The 25,877-nt window shown below is 35.9% G+C and overlaps 1 protein-coding gene across 8 annotated transcripts in view; it reads left to right on the forward strand.

The window, feature by feature from the left end:
• Window positions 1-25,877, forward strand: part of prdm16 (PR domain containing 16) — a 256,289-nt gene that overhangs the window by 63,796 nt on the left and 166,616 nt on the right. For all 8 annotated transcript variants that reach the window (XM_051904337.1, XM_051904344.1, XM_051904338.1 and 5 more), the window contains exon 2: window positions 16,192-16,541. In XM_051904337.1, the coding sequence (XP_051760297.1) occupies window positions 16,192-16,541 (350 nt within the window). The remainder of the gene's footprint in view (window positions 1-16,191; window positions 16,542-25,877) is intronic.

A 25,877-nucleotide genomic window follows, 5' to 3' on the forward strand; every position in this document is an offset into this window, starting at 1 on the left:
TCATATTCATAGGACAAAGTGAGTGGATGAGTTTTTAAGGTGTTTATTTCTATCTAGTCTAATCCACCAATTTGTCCCATTGATTTGGAACTGTTGGTATCATAGGTTGACATTATCACATTGATTCACCAAATCTGTAGAATATCAGCATTGTGGAGGCATTGCTTCCACTTACTTTACTTTTTACCTGTGTTTTGCCGTCCGCTCCCTCACATTTACGCCCTGCCACGCTATAGGACCTCAGTGAGAACAAAATGAGCTCAAGAAGGGCAAAACATACCCTGCCTTTCTCAGAAACCTTTGGACAGTGTTACTTAAGAGAAATTTGTGTTTCATAATAAGTCACCTTTATTTATATAGCGCTTTATACAATACAGACTGTTTCAAAGCAGCTTTATATTTACAGTTGTCCATAGTTATGTAAAGATACTCTTTTCTTAGAAGCTGGAATTCTTGTTAATTGAGCTCTTAATCACTATATATATATATATATATATATATATATATATATATATATATATATATATATATATATAACTTTTAGTCTCCTTTACAATATTTAATCACAATAAATAGGTTCAATCTAAATGATAAGAGCACTAATTCAACAAGAGAATTCTCAGTATTGCGATTAATAAACTCACTCAAAGCCCACCATACTGAATAATGTATCATTTAGTAATAAAAAATTTTAGCCTTTAGCCAGTTTAGCCTTATTTAGCCACAGCTTTACAGTGATAAAAGGAAAATAATGATCAATGATGCAAAAAGAGTTCAATTCTGCTGTAACGCAGCTGTAAAAAAAGACAATAGTGTCATTATTCAGCTGAAGTCAGTTCAGTGTTGATTGTTTGGTTCAAGAAAAGTTCAGCAATTATGGAACGAGTTCAGTTGAGCTATGACGCAGCTCAAAACAGTGATGTTATCAGTGATGCCACCACTGACCAATCACATTAAGGGATTTTATCATAGTGTTTTATTATTATTTATTTATTGTTATTTCTGCACTGCCAATTATTTTCTCATCCAGAAGGTTTTTGAGGAGTCACTTCCTCGCTTGCCTCCTCAGACAAAATTGCCCTGTGCTTTGTGGAATTTTGTTTAAATTCCTGCTGTTCAAAACTATCCACTGCAATCACTTTAAGAGATATTATTTCTTTCAACTGCTGCATTTCTCCAGTGAAGCTTTCATTACAAGGATAAAAACGCTTGAGCAAATTAGGTTCAAATCTCTCTCACTTCACCTCTGATGTGATGTGTTGTATGTTTCATCACTCTCGAAGAGGACTAAATGACCGGACTGACCATGTAGGCCTTCATCAGCAATAGAGGATCATATTTACGTTAGTGAGTTCTGACATTCAGAGAAGTTTCCCTGGCTTATGTTTAAGTGGGCTTGAACATAAGTAGATTGACCCCTGCTCGCAACAGAACCAAATAAATGCACTTTTTTAAAAGGTCTAATCAAACCTGACGTTTTATTCATTTAGTGGTCTTTTTTTTTTTGCTCCAAGAAAATTCAGATCACAGGTTAGAAGTACCAAAGTAAAAAAAAAAAAAAAAAATCTGTACCTGTTTTTTTTTTCTCTCTAGTTATCACTAGTTTCTACATTATGAAATTACTATAACATTTCTATTTATATCTATATCAATTCTATAATGCACATTTAATTAATTTCTAAATCAACATCATAGCCCTATCATACTGGCATTGGAAAAGATATGAACAAACTGTGCAAGATTTTAGGTTTTACATGAGTTTTCCTTTCACATAGTGATTTGATTGAAGCTCCGCTGGGTCTCTGTAACAGTTCCTGTATCATTTATCAGACATATGGGCAGTTTAATGAAGAAAGCCTGTTTCTTATCTCTCATCGGAGAGAATGGAGGGTGTATCTCCTCCTGTGTGACATTTCTTATAGTCGCTTTTCCATGTAATGGTCATTTCTGTATAAATGTCATTCTCAGCTGAGGTAGTGATTTATGATTGTCACGATAGGTAAGAATGTGGCTATGTTCCGCCTGGAGTATGAACATACTGCTCACTTTGTAGGTTACTGTGCAGTGTACACTGTATACTATTTATCAGTGCAACATGCACTGATAAATATTTCATATGCTACATTATGAGGTCCCTTGTGAAAAAGTAGCATACTTGTAAATGGAGTATATTTATTACGGAAATAATACTGTAAAAAAATATACTTACCTGTAAGTGCAAACTGAATTTAAAGTTTTCGGATACTTATTGTGTGTTATTCACAATTACATGAAAATGTATTATAGTTTACATTTAATTAAATACAATTAGTTTTGACCCACTTATGTAGGACTTAAGTACATCTTTATATGTGATTTCACTATTACTTCTCTTGTCTTTGAAATATGGTTTAAGTGTACTTCAGAGTATACTGACAAGCATTTATTGTAAACTAAAATACTTTAATGGCATTTCTGTTGAAACTTGTATGTCATGTTGGTAATTATGCATTGTAATGATGAAGTTACAATTTCGTATAGTTTTATAGTGCAATTTAGTTTAAAATATATTAACTTTATATATAATATCAAATAACACACTACAGTTTAAATTATAATCAAGTACTTTAGATGTGCTTTAGTATGTTAGTCAACACATCAAAATAAGTATACTACTTTAAAGCACAACAAAAGATTATTAAAACAATTTTTTAAAATGGACTTTAGAGTAATGATTTGAATTGAACATTATAACAAAGTTAACTTTTTAAAAATGTAGTTAGTGATGAGTTTACTCTTTATAATGCACTTAGGTGACCTTTTACTTTATTAATGTTATATTATCTGCAAAAACAGATAATATATATATATATATATATATTTTTTTTTTAAATATACTTTTAAGATTTGAAGTACACTACAAGTGCACACTTTCACAAGGGATCATTGTTTCCAGTAATCATGGTTTAAAAAAAAATGGTTGATTTGCATTTTTAATCCGATTGTGTAAACAAATGACTCCTTTTACAATACTGCTATTTGACATGCTATTTTTTAAATAGTGCACTACAGTATATACTGTGCTGTAAGCAGTATGGTAGTATTCCATTCCCAACATACCCTAACAGCAAAGAAAGAGATGTAAAATTGAGTGTGATATTACTTCCAGTTAATTCATCTAGCTCATGTGAGTGCATTGCATTGTGGGATACAGTATTCTATGCGTGATCTGTTGTATACTCCACATTTTGACCAAAGTAGGTTATCCGGTCATTCCATGCAGAAAATGTGTGTGCTGCAGTGCACTGACTGCTGCAACAACAGTACAATTAGTATAGTTCTGGTGTTGTTGCGCTCCTTCCAGCTTCTGTATTGAGTCCTCAGTCTGGGCTCCTTTAGCTCTTTCCTGGCGGGTCAATGAGGCAGAACAGTGTGATTAGACGGCCCAGTGCTGTGGCTGGCTTATTGAACGACCCCGGCTAATTCACTTGACCCGCTCGCCCGAGTCCACACACATGAAAAGACCAGTGGAGAAGGGCAGGCGTTCTGTAACATTATGGCAGTATGTGTTCTGATCTAGTCTGATACTAAACTATTAATGTTAACAGTTAATATCTCTGCTGCCATTGCAAAAGTTCCTCTCTTCATAAGCTGAGTAATCTTTTGCAAGATGGCTCATTCCTGTTCTGCAGTACCTTTTCAACTCTAACTTTTAAGAAATAAATATGCTTGTGCTGTAATTTAAGAAAGTTCAATAAAATGGTACAGAAATTAAAAGCTAAAGTTGTACAGTAAGAGAGTTATTTTACATAAGAGTGTCAAGTTAATTTTTATGTTTTTACACATCATTTGAAATTTTGATAATATTACACAGATTTTTTATTTAACAAGATATAAAATATAGAGCTACTATTTATTCCTAAGACTTAATTTATTTTCCTAATTTTAGTAAATCGTGGTCATGTTGTACTAATTTGCTCCCTTGTTTTAGTTATTTTTTTAAATTTAACTATGTTAAAATGAGGGAGCAAATTAGTACAACAATGTTGTGATTTACCTAAAACGAGGAAACAAATTAGAAAGATTTGGCTACAGTTGAACTAAAACAAGGGAATGAATTAATAAATGGTGGGCACCAATTAATATGTTGTGGGAAAAAATTTGTGATTCATGGCTACAACTCTCAACTCTCCCAACTCTTGTAGGATAATATCATTAAGCAACTGACTTTTTGTGTAGGTATGTGTATGTATGTATGCATGTATGTATATATATATATATATATATATATATATATATATATATATATATATATATATATATATATATATATATAGATATAGATATATATAGATATATATAGATTAGTCCAGTTAAACAGCATTTCCAGGAAAATTAGGATGATTTTCATTTTTAAAAATTGTGAGATATTTTATCCAGTATGTTTTTGATGGGGAATGACAAAAAAGGAAAAAAAAACCTATCAAATTTGAGTGGTGGCTCATAGCTCCAGTGTTCATTCTGTACTCTTTGTACCCACTCTGGCTTTTTCCTCCCTGCTGTTTGCCAGTTTCTTGTACTGTATCTTTGTAAGTAACAACCCCCTCAACCACCACCCCACTTCACCTCCCTCTCTCTCTCTCTCTCTCTCTCTCTCTCTCTCTCTCTCTCTCTGAAATTTCCCTCTTTTGCTCACGTCCCCTGTGCGCCAGCAGGTCAGTGGCATGCTAACACTTTTGTCAGTGTGATTAATAGCATGCTGGATTGTCGTTAATTCACTGGCTAATGACTAAGACCGGGGCCAGTCCAGGAGTAATCGGGTGATGTATAGGTGGGGAGTGCTCTCCGAGCCAGAGGTGAAAATCATTTCCCCCAACTCAGATACCGTCGCAAACCGAACCAATGGCTTTTCCTGTTAATAAAAATTAATGCATTTCTCTCTTTCTCTCTTCTCTGTTATTCCCACTGGGTAACTAAATGAGGCTGTATAATACACCCAAAACTGAGACTTCTTGGCAGGATAGAAACGGAAATTGATATACAATGTATGTTCTTCGGGTTCATGATGCCCCGTAAGATGGCTCTGATCTGAGTTTGTGAGCTTGTGCTCAAAGGCGAAAACAATCACGCACCTGCTAATATAAAAAAAAATAATAAAAAAATCAATGAATAAACTTTTTTTTTTGTTGTTTTTTTTTGTTGATAATGTTGAAAACACACTAATGGTTTATTTGTACAATGTTTATTTGTACAATGATCAGCGCACAGGAGTGTTTGAAAGCACACAGAAGTGTTTGAATTTGAAAGCGTTTTGAAACCGTGTATTTGTGTAAGCACTTGGTGAAGAGCGTCATTGATGACTATTTACAACATGTTTTTGAAGCGTTGATCATTGTAGACAATCACATATCTGATGAGCGCGTGAACACAAAGGCCAATCAGAGGTGTTTACGAATCCACTCAACAGCGATCAAAGCGTCACATTTTTAAAATTTCACTACCGACTTGGTATTGCGGTTGGTACTTTTGACAACATTACACTAAGGTTATTTGAACAAAATACAGTAAAACAGTAATATTGTGAATATTATTATAATTTATAATAATTTCCTTTTTTTCAAAAAGACTATATGTAAGAATTTTCATGTATTAGTCGCTTTTTTATTGCCAATGTGTGAACAGCTTGTAATGGAACTTAAAAACATTAGACCTTACTAGTTTGTCTATGAAAGCCTGTAGACTGATTTTTATGTGAAGGATTTGGGACATTTTTGTTGGGAAAATCCATTCTGTTCAGTGACACATGAAATGAATGCTTATACAATATTCAGGATAATGCTGAAAGAGCCATTCTGTACTGTAATGTCAATGTGTCAAAAGAAAAGGGAAAAGGGATTGATTCAAACTATAGTATCACATAGCCAGAGCTATAGTGTAAACTCTCATATACTTTATAATCATACTATCATAACCGTGTAATTTTAATTAACCTTACCTTATCTGTCGACACGATGCCAGTGAATTGCTCCTGCTAACTCCTGCTTTCTCACCGCTGTCAAAGCGTGTAGCACATACTTACATATTCATCTAAACGTCACTCTTGGCAGCATTGTTGGGATGTTCATTAAAATAGATCGCTGCAAAGGTATTTCCAACTTCTTTTTACTTCTAAGCGAAAGAACGAAAAAGTATATCGGGGCATTGAGTCACGTTCAGTCTCTTGTATGTTACAGGCAATAAGCTGCTGGCTGCAGTTCACTTAACAGCCACCGGTGTCACTAATAACAAGGGTTTCTGAATTCTACATATAGCCTCTTAAATTATATTAAATATAATTCCTTGCTGTGATGACAACCGTACGCAAGATTTCATTGTCTCACAATCTTTCATTTTAATATGCTGCTTTTTTCAGGATTCTTGGATTAATAGATAGCTGAAAAGAACAGCTTGTTTTAGAAATAGTTTTTTTTTTTTTTTTTTGTAAAGATGTAAAAGTCTTTATTGTTAATATTGATCAGTATTCATTTCTTTATATATAACTCCTATAACTACATAAAGACTCCTAACTTTTGAATATATATAGTGGTGTGTGTGGTCACATTTTTTTTAATACTCCCATGTACATGCTGGTGCTCTGCATACAACGTTGTGTTATGATGATGATGATGGTAAAATCTGTACATTCATCTACATTTCATAGATAATTTAATTAAAATGTATCTTCAGATATCTCTCTGATCATGGCTTTAATTTTCAAAAAAACTGATTTTTGAGTTGTCATTGCTTTGCAAATCTTGTTTTGCTTACAGGAGTGTGTTTAGTGCAGTCTCCCCACTGAAATAAAATTGCAAGGTGGCATAGTGTTTAAAATGAAACATTTGATTATTTATTGCTTTCATGAGTTTAAAATTAATGCTTATCATGGCTTTGGTCTTGCGTAATGTCCATAATATAGAGTAGCAAGAGAATGAGCAGCAGTGTTTCTGGAGTAGATGGAGCATATGCTGTTGTGTCATTATCCAGACGCCTGAGACCTTCTGGCACTTATTAGCAAACCTTAGCCTTTTCCTGTATCCACGTCCCCGTCTGCCTCCTCTCTCTCTCTATTTGCCTCTTTCTTGCCCCCCATGGGTGATGTTTGCAACTCAATTTGGCAAATGTAAGTTAGTATTGATTATTATTAATATTTATCATGTTTGTGAAAATGTCTTTTCCCTGGTGCTATTAATCTGTCGTGTTAATAAATGTCTGCTCAAGGCCTCGCGCTGCTCCCCGGGGAGCAAGGCAGACTAGAATGGCAATCAGGAGAGGCTGACAGGAACGACACACACACACAGACACACACACAGAGCCAGAGTCCCGCAGGCCCTAATATGATTTTGGTAACTGATTAGGCTTTGTAAAACCAGGTGTGGGGATTTAAGCCTTCTAATTATGTGCATCAATTAAATGCTGAAGGTGTACGAAATCTTTGTGCTTTGTAGCATGGTGAATATCATTGTACCACCCCATTGTTTTGGTTTATAACTCTGGTTTTACAGCAAAGTGGTTTCCTTTTTTTTTTTTTAACTTTAAACTCTGCTTTGCAAGTGTAAAAATTATTGTCAAAACCACTCAAATCTATCAGAGACCATATCTGCATTTGCCAATATCAGCTTCTTCTTTTCTTAATTACTGACATTGGCATAATTAGGGTGACAGCTTGGGTGCAAAAATAGGGCTTTATATTTTGGTGGAATAATGGCATTTAGTGTCCTAATAAAATGCTTAATGAAATATTGTTTTAATGGAAATCTGTGTCGTTAATATTTTGTTATGTAGCAACTGTTTTATAAAGACAACAGGTACCATGCTATACTAATATAATAATATATAATATAATAGTGCTATATTACAAAAAAAAAAATAATAATAATACATTTAAAAATAAAAATAAAAAAGTATGTTTATTGGGCAAATATTTGTGCATAATTAGTGAAGCATTTTTTCTGCTCTCAGAGGCAGTAGTAATTTGTGAACACTCTTGATATATGCTGCTGCAAAAAAAAAAAAAAAAAAAAAAATGACCTAGTGTAATTCATTGAGCTCATGGCTCACATATTCAGTTGAGATGAAGCTGGTGAAGTGTGCCATTGCGTCCGGCAGCTCGGCACAGATCATTGTGTATTGACTGTTCAAACAGTCGAGGTGGTTGAGGTCACTTACTTCAGCACTCTCTTCAGATGTTGGCCGGACCGCACACATATATTGAGTTTGCTCTGACCTGCAGAGTATATATACATGCTGACACTGTTAGTGAGTGAGACTGCTTGAGGTGTGAGTATTGAATAAAGGAACATGTAAATGTGCTTTAGTAGGCTTACATACCAGAGTAATATATAATAATAATATAATATGAGGAATCTGTTGTAATCTTCCCCATGACACCGACCTTTTGGAGAAACAATAGTGCTACTTTAAGTGTTACTTGGAAATGTTCCCTGCTGCTTTTACGAGGGGAAACAGAGCATGTTTCTGGAAAGCAAATTTTTTAAGTATAGAAACTCAGAGAAGAGAAAATCATCAAGTTTTGATTCAAGAGGAACACGAGGCTTCTTTGTGATTCTGATGATGACAAAACTTTTTGAACTGGCCAGGACCTTTTTTTTTCAGTGTCTGAAAACTTGAAGCTTTTTCCTTATTTGGAATATCACAATATGTGCTTGTTTTATATTTATCTCCATAAAGTATTTTTTTTTTTTTTTCATTCAAGTCTCTCTTCTTGACATCTCTAAAGAGAAACACATGCAAGTCCATATAAATAGATTTTTACATTTTCTGAAGAAAATGTGAGTGCTGAGTGCTGCTAGCAAGGAGTGTAACGGTACATGTATTTGTTTTTTGGTACATCAGTTCACATGTGTACGGAACGAATACAGTGTTGTTTTAACAACTGCACATGTTACTTTTCTGTGTGTGAAAGAAATGAAATTTCAAAAGTTTCCTTCCTAGGGTGGGGCAATATCATTTATATTGATGTAATTTGATGTTGCAAACGCATTTGAAAAATAACAAAGGACACGAGTGAGCTGCTGCCGGATACATGCACAATCCAAGTTGTCTTAAACATGAGATGTGCTTTATATTAAGCGATTCCAACTAAATCATTAACTGGCCTGCGGCACTCATATATATGAAGAGTTCCATTGCAAAAAGTCCATCTGACATCTTTTCTGAGCATTTTTTACTAGGCTCCTATGTTCAGTAATTTCACTTTAATGGCAATGAAAAGTTTGTTAGTTGTTGAAATGCTTTATTTTCAAAAATGTCACTTTAGTCAATTCATTGGTATTTAAGAAATCTGACTGTCTTTTGCTGCAAAACCAGCTAAGTCCACATGTTTGTTTTTATGCAAAAACCTCTAAGTCCGCCTCTTTGGACAACAAAACATAGTAAAACATCAGTTTTACAGCAGCAAAAGGAACACCGTTGTGTTTACTTGTTATTCGAGAAATCCTGTCATTGCCACTGTAACGATGGACAAAACATGATAAAAACGGCAATTGAAAGCTGACTCATACGCACACTGTCATTCATCTTGAAATCATATGATTCGATTTGCATCTTTCGACTGGTTTTTCTGTGGACTTAGAGGCTTTTGCTGACAAAGGGAAGTGGCGTTTAGCGGTTTCTGCCAACGAACCGGTATTTCTGAATGGGCTGACGCTGAGATTTAGCAGATTTGAAGCAAAAGTATTTGATGAACGTATAACGCGTGGAGAGCGTTCGCTCAATATCATTATCTTATTTTTGATGGAGGTGGCGTTTAGCATCTGAAGTGTGTGTGTGTGCGTGTATATATATATATATATATATATATACAAACAAACAAACAAACAAACAGTTTGTAGTTTCCCCCTGCAAAACTGAAAACAGCATTTTTGTGAACCATTTCAAGTAGGGCTGCACAATTTAAAGAAAAATCAAATTGTGATTTTTTTTTTTTTTTTTTGCGAAATTTCCAGGTTTGCTGTGTTTGTTTAAAGGGCTGCAAAATTTTGTGATTCTGTTGGCATTTTCCACATCGCAGAAATCATAGGACCCTACTTAGAGCTTCTCTTTTGTTGACAACATCCGTATTATAAGCGCTTCGAATTAGAGTTTGGGAGGATGGTTGCCGTGTATTGTGTTCCCAAATGAATGTTATAAGTGACCCAAACTCAGAGCAGATGTAGAGATGAGTTTATATGCAGCAGCAATAATAGCTGTGAACAGAGCCGCTCTGAGACACTGAAAACACAGAATCATAAGCTGCTCACATGTAAAAGAAAACAGTGCTGCACTTCACTCTGAAATATTCAGTGCATATATCTATTCTAATCACAACGTTTGCAATTTTATGGCTTAATTGCACCAAGCCATATTGTGATTATGGTTTTAGTACAAGTGATGCAATACAAGATGCGTACCAAAGCTTCATATTTAACATCGTTTTTTTTAATCTCTAACCTTATGCACAAAAAATATTAATAGTGATAGTTGCTTTAGTAAACACCACTAACTTTTTGGCATTTTGGCCTTAATAATTTGGCATAAAGATTGAAGCTAAATTAACGAATGAATTGTTAGAAGATGTCATGATGAGACTCTAGTTGAGCAGCTCTAGCACAGATTCACTTCAGTGTATTAAAATGACAGTGAAAATGTATGTAGGTCAAAGGCCTGAGATCGCTGGACTAGTACAGATCAGCTCTTCAGGAAGAAGAACACAGAGCATAGCAGTGTCTCCCCTCGACTCTGTAGCAGCTTGCAATAATAAAGGCCCCTGTTCTCCTGCCTAAGTGACGCTTTTACAATTTATCAAATAAATCTGATGCCTTCATGTCTACGGCCCGGCTGCACAGTAGTTTCCAGTGGAATAACAAAGCAGAACAAGCGTTTCATTGTGGCCGTAGCTCAGAGGAGAGAAGGACCCCCAAGGTGCGAATTAATGATGACGGCCTGATGTAATCAGGATAAACAGTTCAGTATGAGAGCGAGAGCAAACACAGACAGAAGAAGGCACTTCACTTCCGGGAGACATTTTGAACATCAGTATCCAACAGAGATCCCTATCCAGAGAACATCAGAGGCTCCGTTTATAATGCTTCTTTATTCAGTCCACTTTTCTGGTAGTTTTATAGATTTTTGACTTGTGGCGTGGAATCTGGTTCACATTGCAGCTTATTCTGTCCAAGAACTGCTCACGTAGATGGGAAGAGACCATCTGACTGACATGGAAACCAACCAACCTGGAAGTTACATAAGGGCAGCCGATCACATCTGAACAGAAAATATGTATCAACAAGTCTGTGAATGGATTTTGGGCGGTCCATGGGGGTGCCATCTGAGATTAAGTTTTCACACCTGGCTCGTTTGGAGCATTTGTTTTGGTACCAGGTGTGTTTTCTCCCTTAGGGGCAGTTTACACGACACCGTTTTCAACTAAAAACTGAAAACTTTTGTGTTTTGCCTGTTTATTTACATGACAGTGGCATTTTGGGGGCCTGAAAACATGCGTGTTACGTGCTCTTGTAACGAAAGCAAGCTAGTAAGAGCTATATGTGTAAACCTCACTTTAGAGACTGTAGTTAGAGACTACGGTCTTTAGCGTCCTTGTTAGCGTGCCCGCATCCCATGCCAGAGACGCCGGTTCGAATCCCGCTGGGAGCGGGTCGAGTAGGACCAGTTACATTTGGAGCTGTGACCCGGATGGGAGTGAGGTTTAGAGGGGTGAGTGTAACATAAGCAAGCTAGTAAGAGCTGTGCATGTGACTGACACTAGAGACTGCGTTCTTTAGCGTCCTTGTTAGCGTGCCCACCTCCCATGCCAGAGACAACGGTTCGAATCCCGCTCTGAGCTGGTCGAGTAGGACCGGCTACACTCAATCTATAGGCACATAGTGTTTCTTTACAGTGACATCAACTACTGGCCTGGTAGCATAATACATCGTTTTTAGTCGTTTTTGCGGATCCGTGTGAACAAGGATCATTTTGACAACTTTCTCGTCTGCATGCAAAAAACAAAGGGAAAACTTTTCAGTTTTTAGTACATCGTTGTTGTGTAAATATACCCTTAGTTTGGATTGTTTCGGCATAATGAATGGCAATAACATTCGGATCCGCACCAAAACGATCAATCCGAAATCGCCTGGACAAGGTGGTCTCGGTCCAATTGAAAACGCATTCTGTGGTGAGAAGGCGATCTGACCAAACGGACCAACAAACGTATCATAATTCATAATGGGTAATGTGTTGCAGCAGCTAACTTGTCAATCCATCTTGATGATGCTATGAGGAACATAAACAGGTTTACTCTGACCAATGAGAGGACAGTTTTACTCACATGTGATTTGTATAAACACATTTTGGCATGCTTTGAAATGTTTCCTTGTGAAAGCGAACCAAACCAAGAAGAAACTGCAGCATTGTAACAATTTAAGTCCCTGTTTTGAAACAAAGCAAATGATCTGTCTGAAAACTCCCCTTTTGGATTCGTAAGCAACACGTTTAGATATATGCTTGTGAAAATTGTGTTGCATTCTGATGGTTCTGATGTTTTGTTCATCACAATTAAGTCCTTTAAATGTCATTTAAATCACTCTTGTAGCTATCTGTTCGTACACTACAGTCTTTTTAACTGGCGTATTTAATAGATTTTCCAACCCTTTCTATGGTTGTTGAAAATTTACTCAGGTCATATGCCAAAAATGAGAAGAGGAAAAAAGTTTTAATGGTTTGAAAACACTTTTGATTCTTGCAAACAGCACCAGATAGGCAGTGGTTATAAAACTTTAACTGATCTGTGAAAAGGGGAAGCTACTACTGGGCCACATGTTCTTAAGTTAATTGCCTGGCTGCTTTGAGACTCCATTGAGACTCCAATGAAAGTCTGATCATTAAAGAAATTGGTAAAACATTTCTTTACCCTCAAAATCGCAAGATGACGCAGGATCTGTTTTTAAAGCTTTTAATTTTTTTTTACTGTGGAGCTTTTTATATGATACATTCCCTGATTGTTGAGAATTGCTGGTTTTTAAAAAGGTTTTGTCACAAACATTTGAATTTCCAGTCCTAACTTTTGCATACTGTAAGTTACCATGGGATGGTAGGACATCTTTTGATTTAAAGAAATAATTCACCTACTTATGAAAATTCTATCATCAATTACTCACTCTCATGTCGTTTCTAAACCAAAAGACTTTCGTTCATGTTCTAAGAACAAATCTCACTGGTTCTTGCAAAAGCTCAAACATGCTTGCGTGATACGTGAGAACAAACCTCATTGGTTCTCATGTGTCAAGAAAGTATATTTGAGCTTCTGTTTGCAGCTGTATGTGTGGTGTTTATATGGCAGTAACAGCCTAAATTAAACCAGTTCATCGATTGTAACTCTTCAGAAGACTTGGTTCAAAATGCTCAAAGCATATGGATTACTTTTACAATGCTTTTATGAACTTTTTGAAGTGTCAAATTTTTAGGTGGATGGACTTTCAATGGAGGGACAGAACTCTCACGTTTCTTTAAAATGTCTTTATTTATGTTTCAAAGATGAATAGCAGTCTTATGGGTTGGGAATGATAGGTGATCAGGACCTCAGAAATTACATGAAATATTTGAAATGCTATATAGATTATTTTATTATGTAAGAAAAAAGAGACACCGCACACTAGCACAGCTGTGTGTAGAGAATCAACAGTCGATAATGCAGTTTAGCTGCGATTGACCAATCAAAAAATATTGCAGAGCACAGAGTAATAATGTATTTTATTAATTTTGTATTAAAGGTCAAACTTTCCAAAGTTCCCAGGGTTTTCATGGGGAACATTTCTGTTCTTTCTCCCTACCTTTTAACTGACTGGGTGAAACCGCTGTTGTTTGACTTAAAGCCAACTTAGCAGTAACTACAATTTATACTTATTCATGACTTTGCTGTTGTTTATAAGTAGCGTTTGAATGTGAGAGAAAACAGTTTGGAGTCATAAACTTGTGTTCTTGGCAGCGCTGGCAGGGGGGCCGAGTCTGGTTGATTGGAAGCACTCCTGGTGTAATTGCGGCCTAGTTAGCCCTGATTGCTGGTCCTGTGTTTGGATAGCAAACTGCAGTGGTGCTGCTACAAATTACAGCGAGTCCATCCATGCGTACTGGCATAGTTGTTGTCATGGATACCGATCAAAAGTGTCATGTGTCCTGCCTCAGACCCTCATCTAAGAAATTTTAGAACACCGATGCAGGTGAGATCTCTCCAAGATTGACAGCTCCAGCTCTGATGGTCCTATAGCGTGGTATTAAAGGGCTTTCACGTCCTTTGTACTTTGTGATATGTGTAAAACTAATGCAGAGAAACAGAACCTATTTTTAGCAATCGGAGTTGTTCCTTTTGCTAGCATGAATGATGAGTACCATAATTATGCTGTCAGGCAAAGAGTGACAATAAACATAGATGGCTGGCAGTGGCGTCAGGCCACAGGGTCATTTGCTGCCATTATTTGTAAAATGATCAGACAGGAAATGGCGGTGACTATGAAATAAATGGGATTGTCCCTGTGCCAGACTCACTAAGCTACAGAAGATCTAACAAAGCTTGAATCCTTCACGAGTGTCTGTTTTTTTTTGTTTGTTTGTTTGTTTGTTTGTTTGTTTGTTTTGGGTTTTTTTTAGTTTTACGCAGAGCGCATTATTCACAGATCAGTGCACATCACTGTATAACCAGCAATAGAAAAATAAAAGTTTGGTTTGATACGTTCTTGCTTGTTTGAATGGATGTTGGTGGTTTCTTGTTGGTTGGTGTGGAAAAGTGGTTAAGAACATGGACTTGTGACAGAAAGGTTGAAGGTTTAATATCCATATGGAATGATGGTTATTTTCCTTATACTTATGGTTTGTGATTTGAACAACCCATATCCCTAAGTATTAAACTTTGGTACATTCGCATGGATATGAATGATACCTTAAATTGTATGGCTTGTTGAGTGTATACTATTACTTTTTTGCCTTTTAGAAGATAAAATGGGGGTGGGGGTGGAAGGATGGAACCTGTTTAGATATCAGAACATCATAGAAGACTTGAGGGTCGATTTTTGTTGACTTGGGCCACTCACAACCAATTAGCAACACCCTGGCAGCCTGCCAGAACATCCTAGCATTGTTTCAGTGAGTTTTGAACAGACTAAAGGCCCATTCACACCAGGGAAAATAACTATAAAGTTTTAATAATCATTCTAATTCTATGGGAATAAGAAAGTCCATACAACAGTTATAACATGTTATAGCTGATGAATGATAAAAACATTGACAGCCAATCAAAATCCACCAACTTTAAAGAGTTCAAGCATTTAAAGTTGCAGACGACATCATTGCAGCGCACGCTTATGAAAATGGAACATTATCGTGCTTTGGTGTGGACACTAATAATTAGTGTTACAGTTATTTTTATAGTTATCGTTCTTGGTGTAAAGAGGACTTACACCGCTTACATTTTCCTAAAAACAATATATATATATATATATATATATATATATATATAAAGATGATGTTCAAAGCACAGGATGTTCAGCGTGCAGTGCAAATGATTGTATATTTAAACGTATAGTTCACACAAAAATGTAAATTCTGTCATTATTTAACCATTATTTTTTAGCTTCAGGTTGTTCCAACCCTGTATGATGTTTTTTTCTTCTTCTGTGGAACACAAATATGATTTTCAGTCATCATTTAATTATTTAATCAAGAATCTTCACGTAGTTCTTTTTCTAACAATTCATGGTGTCTTGTCTGTCAAGCTCCAAAAAGGAAGTAACACCACAAAATTAAGTAAGAGCAGCCAATGATGTCCATTTGATTTGATTTGAAAGCTATAGTGCAAGATTTTCAGATTTAGAGTGTTATTTTTGGTCCTTTTTGGAGCCCCAAACACATGGTCACTATGTCATTACATGGAAAAGAGCTGCATGAACATTCTTCTTCAGTTCAGTTCTTCAGTTATTTTTTTGTGTTCAATAATAAGAAAATCAAATGGGTTTGGAGTGACATGAGTAATAATGACAATTTTAATTTTTGAGTGAACTACGCCTTTCAAAATCAGCAAATCAAATACAATGGTAATCTGGAGAAATGAAGCTGAAGAACATTTGATGTGCTTTGCATCTCTTTATTCTGCTAATGTATTGCAAATGTCTCTGTATTGTCTTTCAGATGACAGTGAGGCAGTAGACAGCATGTACGACACAGAGCCCAATCTCGTGACTGGCGAGAGCGCGGAAGAGGAGACAGAAGACAGCATCATGTCCCCCATTGCGGTGGGGCCCACGTCCCCTCAGCCCTGCAATGAGGACTTCACTCCTAAAGAGGGTTCACCCTATGAGGTGCCCGTCTACATTCCCGATGATATTCCCATCCCTGCTGACTTGGAGCTCCGCGAGTCGTCTGTTCCAGGGGCTGGCCTTGGGATCTGGGCTAAAGTCAAAATTCGGATGGGAGAACGCTTCGGACCATACAACGGACTGCAGAGCGCCACGGTAAAAGAGACCACTTATGGATGGGAGGTACGTGATGATGATATGATGTGCACTTTACATATTCCTTTTTATTAGCATTAGAAAGTTGAAATCGTTCGATTTGAATTTGAAAGAACACAATTTAGGCCCTGTCCCAAATGGCTCACTTGAAGTGGACATCCAGTCTCTTAAGCTTCTTTCAAGCATGTCCGTACTGGTTTGGCTGACTTCAAAATGTTCTAGGACCCAAGAACATTATGTTCAAGCAACACTACTTCACCAAAGTGTGGACTCGTAGGAGGTCTGCAAGGGTCAAGGGGGCCATTTGAGACAGAACCTTAGTTTAGACTATGAAGATGAACAGGGCCTCCAGTGATTCAAGGCCCAATTTGACCGGTGTACGTGGTAAGTCAACCCTGCGGTGACTAGCTCACAGCCTGTGGGAAAGACATGAGCACATTATGGGGTAAAGATGTTCATTCCATGTCTCTGGGTTTTTTTCGTCTCCCCCTTTCTTTTCCATCCATCCCTGAATTTCATTTAATGGTGATTTTCAAAACCCTGATTACTGAAGATATCAGCTTTTCTCTTCTGCCTACATCTATTAGAATACACTCATTTGGTCACGCCACATGATATGGGTTATGGGAGACGCGTGGCATTTGCGTGGAGCCATATTGAACTATTAATTTTCATTTCAACATGACATCGGAGGATATTGAAGTTGCTTCGGTAAGCTCATTAGGGCACATGCTGATTCCCCCCACATGACTGATCAGACGTGAGCCGCTCTCTCTCTTTTTCTCTTCTCTCACCCTGTGTACTCAGCTCCACTGATATATACCATTACACTCATTTAGAATTACATATGAGCAGGGCTGTTGTTGGGGGGCAACCAGAAATGTTGTCCTGGGCCCTGTGATGGAGGGGGGCCCACAAAGGTTGGGCCTGAGTGAGAATTTATTTCTGAAAAACATTTGGACTTTTTCATGCTTTCATCTAGCATTAGGAGTGTAGTATTCTCTGGTCCATTTAACACATTTTATCTTTTTTAAATGCGTTTTGAAGAATTCTGAAGATTTTCCCTAAAATCAATGCAGAAATAGTCAGATAAATTCTCTGGTCCATTTAACACATTTTATCTTTTTTAAAGGTATAGTTTACCCAAAAATGAAAATTCTGTCATCATTTACCCTCAGTTATTCCAAACCCTCAAGTTATTCCAAACCTGTATGAGTTTCTTTGTTCTGCTGAACACAAAGGAAGATATTTGGAAGAAAGTTTGTAACCAGGCTGCTTTGGGGCACCATTGACTTCCATAGTAGGAAAAAAATACTATGGAAGTCAATGGTGCCCCAGAACTGTTCAGTTTCCCATAATCTTCAAAATATCTTCCTTTATGTTCATTAGAAGAAAGAAATGTATACAGGTTTGGAACAACTTGAGGGTGAGTAAATAATGACAGAATTTTCATTTTTGGGTGAACTATCCCTTTAAATGCATTTTGAAGAATTCTGAAGATTTTCCCTAAAATCAATGTGTATGCACACTATGAGCAGTATGTTATTTCACTCAGCTGACCTACTGCATTTGTTAAAAAAAAAAAAAAAAAAAAAAAAGGAAAAAAGTGCAGTATACAACCATCGCGCAAAGCACTCAACCTTTCATTTTTAAGATTTTTTTTAAATGCAAAATAACCATTTGAAATGCTAAACAACCATATATATATATATATATATTTTTTTTTTACATTTTCTTAGTTACACACACACACATATAATTTTTTTCTGTTTAACGCGTTAGATATTTAGCACAATTAAAACACAGCATCTGTTCTCTTTCATGTTTGAATGAACAAAACGCACAAAATTATGCCAAAATGCCAGTTTTATCTAGTATCCTCATAAGCACAGTCTTAAATGAGTTAAACAAAGTCTTGGATGAACGTAAAGTGCTGTGAGAAAATAGTATGCATGTCAGATCTGTGTCATGTGTCAGGTCTTAAAGTGACAGCAGCCTAATAAACCTGCTGCAGTCTGTCATTAATATTAATCAAAGGACAAACGAAAAAGAGAAATTCACTCACTGCTCTTGATTTAATAACTTTTGTAGCTTTAATAAAACATCTATTTTTAATTTATAATTTATGCAGTAAAGACTGTGAAGTGTTGGATACCTTTATTCAACTTCTGTATATTTCCTACATGTTAGTGAAAATATTTAAAATATTCTGTCTTTGTTGTTTCTAAAATAATTTTGAGATTAAATGTGAAATTATTACAATATAAAAATATATTGAAAAATGTAATGTTATTTGCGATTAATTACAGAAAGATATTTCTGATTAATTCGTTATTTTTTTTTAAATCGATTGACAGCAATTGGCAGTATGCAGTACCCTAGCGTTCCAAAAATAGCCATTAAAGCATGCAATAATCAGTCGAGAGGCATCAGCTAAATACCATGCTTTCATACTTTTTTTTTTCTCAAGGAATTCATATTTCTGCTTTCGACATGCATAGTTTAATTCCCCAGAAAAAGGCATTCTAACTGTCTTGCTGCTTTGGGTTGGATTCGCCACTAATGATGCTCATCAGAATCCGACCCCAAGAGAAAGCTCTCTCTCTCTTGCTGTCTCTGTCTGCCTGACACAACGCTCAAATTTCAGCCCTAATTTACACGCTCAAGTACTTTGGCTTTATGTTTTATAAAGAGTACACTCAAGGCCCTGGTTGACAGCGTAACGATTGACGAGGAGCACATCTATGGGTATCTGCTCATGCACGCACACACATACACACACTTGCTAAAGACCAGAGAGACATCTGTTGGACCATCTGTGACAAACCATCTATAAAAATGATACTTGTTAGCAGCTGCCGGAAAGCGGATGACAGTGTGTTGCCTTAATTTTAGGATTTTCTGTTTAATTGCATCTCTTTTTTTGTGTGTGTGTGAATTTTAATGGCCATTTTTCAGTGTTAAAATGCTTCCCCCAATCCCACCTTAATAAGCAAATAACTACAAGTAGAAAAAAAACTATTTACATAGTGACTCTGTGGCAGTTTCAAAACATTGCTTTGTTTGTTTGAGCATCCTCACACAGCAACAACCAATGGTGTGACGTTGGGGCAGGCCTATCTGTTTGTCCGGCCAATGACAGAGAGGGGAGTGTTTTGGAAATATTTTTGCAATTCTTTTGTTGCTGCTAATGGTGCAGAAACCACACTCTTTACCTTTTAAAGGGTTAGTTCACCCAAAAATGAAAATTATCCTATGATTTACTCAACCTCAAGCCATCCTAGGTGTATATGACTATTTTCTTTCAGACAAACACAATTGGAGATATATTTAAAAATATCCTTGCTCCTCCAATCTTTATAATGGTTGTGAATGGGGGGCCACATTTTGAAGCCAAAAAAAAATTGCATCCATCCATAATAAAAGTAATCCATATGGCTCCAGTGGATTAATAAAGCCCTTTGAAGTGAAGTGATGGGTTTTTGCTTTTTGTGAGAAAAATATCCATATTTAAAACGTTATTAAAGGGATAGTTCACTCAAAAATGAAAATTCTGTCATCATTTACTTACCCTCAGGCTATTCCAAACATGTATACATGTATACATTTTTTTATTATGTTGAACACAAAAGAAGATATTTTAAATAATGTGGGAAACTCAACAGTTCTGGGACACCATTGACTTCCATAGTATTTTTTTTCCTACTATGGAAGTCAATGGTGCCCGAAAGCAGCTTGATTACAAACTTTCTTCCTTTGTGTTCAACAGAACAAAGAAATTTTTACAGGTTTGGAACAACTTGAGGGTGAGTAAATGATGACATAATTTTCTTTTTTGGGTGAACTATCCCTATAACTGTGATAACTAGCTTTCGGCAGATGGCCGTACGCATCGATTTGCGCTGGAAAAGCAACATCTTTTCAGTGGTTATTCATTTGGCTTGCGCAGTATGCGTATGGTCGTCCACTGGAAGCTAGTTATTTGAGTTTATAAAGTTTTAAATATGGATATTTGTCTTACAAAAATGCATCGCTTCGCTTCACAAGGCCTTTATTAACCCTCTGGAGCCGTATGGATTACTTTTATTATGGATGGATACAATTTTTTTTTGGCTTCAAAATGTGGGCCACCATTTACAACCATTATAACGATTGGAGGAGCAAGGGTATTTTTAAATATATCTCCTATTATATTCATCTGAAAGAAGATAGTCATATACACCTAGGATGGCTTGAGAGTGAGTAAATCATGGGATAATTTTCATTTTTGGGTGAACTATCCCTTTAAGCGTTGTCGTGTGGCAATCATTTCACTCACGGCTGTTACAGCTATACTTTGTGTTACGTTTTAGGGCATTAAAAATGAAAAATGAAAACAATCATTCAGAAACCTCAAGCTCATAAAACATCTGCTTGAAAAGGTTGAAAAATAAAAGAAAACATCTTAAGCCACATCCTGTCTGCCCCATTCGCCATGGTTGGAGGGTTCTGTGCTCTTATTAGAGATAGTCATAACAGTCAGACACAGATAGCCATCGCCGCTGTCCCTGAGGAGCTGGACTCGGCTACGTCATCACGCCGCCCGACCCTTAGACAAATAGACAGAAGTGAGAGAGCAGAGCAGCTAAGAGCAAAGAGTCAGAGGTGTTAATAGAGCGGGATTACAGACCGGCCACAATGGGCCAAACACAGACAGATATCCACCAAGTGTTTGGATCACGGATCATATGCGCTAAGAGCTCACATGGTTTCTCATGACTGCAAAACATGTGCTGGATAACCAATGTCATTCTCTAAGGCTTCCTTCCTTCTGTGGTACAATCATGATTTGTCTATATTTTAGGCTCAAAATACATGCAAACAAAGCATTCAATGCCTTATTCATTTAGCTTTAATTTTTGAGCTTCCTTGCTGTCCACTGTCTACACATCCACATGAAAAAGAACCTTATAAGTAACCAATTTGTAAGGCTCTACATGTTCAGCAACTTCACATGCCACACAAATAGTGTTAGAGTTTAGCATTAGAGTTTAGTTGACGTATTGCTAAGCCAACTCCTTCTAAAAAGAATGTTTGTACATAAAACACACAAATATTTTGTACAAGTTATAGCTAGCTAGTTTAATCTGTTTTTGGGGTTTGGGTACTTGTCAGCTGGTCAGGGGATTGTTTCCCGAAAGCATCGTTTGCCAACTATGGTCGCAAGTTCCCGTTGTTATCAGCATAGTTCAATGAGTCAGTGTTTCCCGAAACCAAAGTTCCAAAGAACATTCGCGAACAGCATCGCAAAGTTGTGTGGTTGGAACGACAGCTCTCGACTTGTGGTTAGGAGGCAAAGTTTCTTGTTTGCATGACGTGTACTTAATAAATCATTATCTGTAGCAAAATAAGCAAACTGACAGTTAGTACAATCTATATCTTTTATTTCGAATATAAATGTCATTTTTGTCTTTTAGTTTGTCAAGAGATTTATAGCGCAGTTTTTGAACAAGCCTATGATTGAATCTGGAAATAAGGCAAAATAACTGAGAAAAATGAGACTTAGTTATACGGGAAATGCACCCCAGACTGGAAGTCAAGCCCATTGTGAAAAGAGTACCTGTTACTTTTAAAAAAAGAGTAGGTTACTTTAAAATAATTTATTTTAAAAGAAAATGAAAATGTATTAGTTTAAATTTATATTGTATACAATTAGCTGAACTTTAGAGTGGTTTATTGACCCACTTATAGAACTTAAGAACTTCTTTCTAATAAATTTCATAATTACTTTTATTGTCTTTGGAATATGGTTAAGTGTACTGCTGAATGTACTGACAAGCATTTATGGTAACCTAAAATATACTTTCATGTCATTTCTATTGAAACTTGTATGTAATGTATTTAAGTATATTTGAAAGTACACATTCGTAATGATGAAGTTGCAATTCAAAATGACATTTAAAAATATATTAACTTCAAATGTAATATCGAATAACACAGTACAGTTATAATTATAGTCAAGTGCTTTACATGTGCTTTATGTTAGTCACATCAAAATGTGTACTTCTTTTAAAGCATGATGAAAGATTATTAAAACAAAATGATTTAAAATGCACTTTAAAGTAAAACTTTTGGTAACACTAAAGCCTTTATGTATAATGCATTATAAAGGTATTCATAACGTATGTTATAATGCATTATGTCTTTTCATAAATAATTGTAACTAAAGTTAAAATGCATTATAATATTTGCAGATTTCTTGTTTCATCTGAAAATGGTTATTTGTCATGTGCTTTAATGAATTATACTTACTAAACTTAAAGTATACTTACTTACTTATACTTACTACGTAACATAAGTATTATAATGTATTATAACTGTTACAATTATTCATGAGACCATACAGTGCATTATAAGGTGCATTACAAGGCATTATTAATGCGTTAAAATACTTTTATAATGCATTATGTATTATAAAAGGCTTTAAGTGAAGTGTTACCACACTTTTAAGTGCACAATCAATACAGTTAATCACACTTCTTTATCACAAGGGGCTGGTCAAATCAGCTAAACCAGAAAAACTAGTGTGTTTTATTTCAACATGGTTAAGTAAAGAACACTTCTCTTTCTTGTCTGGAATTTTAGAGGGATTTTTGTTATCTGAGCTCATGGCAAAGCATTCTGGAATGGCCTACACTTCTTGTAAGCTGAACCAAACAAAATCTGTTATTAAATATTTTGTGTAGTTCAGTTGTTTTCAGCATTTTAGTCTGCTTACTTGGCAGCATAATTATGCTGCCTACCTCCAACAGTCATGAATATGCCTTAAAATGCTGTCTAGATAGGCAGCTCACCAGGCTTTCGAACCGAACTGATGTCTGTGAACGTTTGCTTGCTGCTGCAGGTGTGGGTTAATGAGAAGAGACTGTTGGTAGAACAGGAAGTCGTCTTCTGTCTGTCCCCCAGGCTGTCCTGTCTCGACTGAAGAGGTGTTAACTCAGATTCATTTCAGCGAGACGGACAGCTCAATCTCCGAGATGCTTAGCCCCAGGGCTTCACTCCCAGAGACACTCTCTCTCTACCCACAAAGCACTGCTCAGGAACAAGAGACAGAGCCCGTCTATTTAAAAGCCATTATGATTCTCTTTATCACAACATATTATAACAACGACCCCGGACACAGACGCTTTCAATCAGATCTGTTTCTGAGCGGGACTCTGGAGTCCTGGAGAGGAAGGTTTATAGCCAGTGGCCCTGTCGGTTTAAGGGGGTCGATGGTGTGATGGCACTAGCTGGGGTATTGACGGAAGTGCCGAACACACTAAAGAACGTGAGGTGGGACGCTGGCAATCCAACGTGAGATGCTGTCAGATTAGTTCCATAGGGGACTGCTGTCACCGTGCCTTTGTGTGTGTGTCTGTCTACTGCCAGATATGACTAGAGGGGACAGCGTGAGCACAGGCTGTGTGTGTGTTTCTGGTGTAACATCTTCCTTTACTGACATAGGGAATGTCAACAAGAGCAAGAAAAGAAAAAAAAAACACTATAAAACATAGTGAAATCAACAGTGAATTTTCATAATTAATTAGTTAAAGGTACACTATGTAACTTTTGGCCCTCTAGCGGTTAAAAACAAAAATGCACGCATTTTGCGGAAGAACATTGTTTTGGTTGTGCTTTGGCTCTGCGTGACTGTGCATAATATGACCCTTCACAATAGATAACACAATGAACTCTGTTAGAGAGCTACATATGGCAATTTATCTGTTCAATAAAATACCTTACTCACCTGTTGAATAATAAAAACACCATCTCCATGTAGCTTTTACAACATTTCAAATGCTTTTTCAGTTCTCGCCATTTCCGAAAGTCCAAGCAAATGTTGCATTCTCTTTTTGCCAGCAGCCTCTCCTCTGTTCGCTTTTTTTTTTAAACGTGTGATTCCCCAGAGGTTCGAGATTTAGCATGCTTCATGTCAACCTTTCTTGCTCATTGTGACAACTAACCTATGCCACTCTCAATGTAGCCGGAGCAACTTTTCTTTATTTATGGATATGACGGTATAAACGCAATTTCAAAAACATCCAGACAGGTCTAAAATCTAAACACTTATAATAGGCTTACCATAGGGAATCAGGGTAAGACAAAAACACGTTTTGGAAGAAGGACTGATGATGTATTGATTCATTATTTTAATTTTGTTAATTTTGAACAAAAAAGTTACATAGTGTATCTTTAATCCAAGTTTATTTAACTGAATTTTAAAGGGATAGTCGTCCCCCTAAAAAAAAAAAAAAAAAAAAAAAATCTGGCATCATTTATTCACCCTTATTTTGTTTCAGACCTTGTTTTTTTTCTTTTGTGGAACCAGTTACATTAGTATTATTTATATATTTTTTTATATATTATAGTATTTTATTATTATTATTTTTTTTTTTCATTTTTTTGAACTAGCTTTTATTTTTATATTTCCAGTTTTCATTTTTAATTTTAGTGTAAGTTTTAGAAATTGTATGTGCTTTTTTGTCATTTAAATGTGTATATATATATATATATATATATATATATATATATATATATTTCTGTTTAGCTAATAGTGCCATAGATTGACACTGAGCCATAGATTTTTCTATTTAGCCTTTTCTTTTCAGTGTTAGTCATTTTAGTACTTCAACCTAAACTCATTAGCCAAGGCAACATTTCAATTTTTTTTTTCTAAGTTAAAGTTTTTAAAAAAAAAATGTTTTCTTTCTAACATTCTTTCTAATATTAAATCTCTTGAGCAATACATTTGTTAATGTATTTACTAATCTTCGTTAATGTTAGTTAATGAAAATACAGTTGTTCATTGTTCGTTCATGTTAGTTCACGTGCATTAACTAATGTTAACAAGATTTTAATAATGTATTAGTAATTGTTGAAATTAACATTAACAAAGATTAATAAATGCTGTATAAGTGCAGTTACTAATAATTATTAGTTCATGTTAACTAATTAACCTTATTGTAAAGTTTTAACGTTAATACTGTTGTAGAACACAAAAAGAAAAATGCAATAAGATTATTTGATGTCTGTGAAATAAAATTTTTTCTCATTGCATAAAATGTGTTGGTGCGCCATATTTGAATGTTTACATGAATACTGGATAATTCACATATTTTGCAGAACTTCCGGCAGGGAAGTGATACTTAATTATGGTCTGCCATTTCTTGCCAAAATAATGGCTGGTTGTTGTCCTTTTTTCTTTTTTTTTTCTTTTTGTTTAAATATTATTAATGTGCTTTAACTTTCAGAAAAAGTTGGTCCTCTGGTGCAGGACACATCTACTGATTTTTACATGTAAATAAAATGAGCAACCTCAGTGAGTATTTTTAGCAGTAAATG

Source organism: Ctenopharyngodon idella, chromosome 8 (assembly GCF_019924925.1).
Source record: "Ctenopharyngodon idella isolate HZGC_01 chromosome 8, HZGC01, whole genome shotgun sequence".
Lineage (NCBI taxonomy): Eukaryota > Metazoa > Chordata > Actinopteri > Cypriniformes > Xenocyprididae > Ctenopharyngodon > Ctenopharyngodon idella.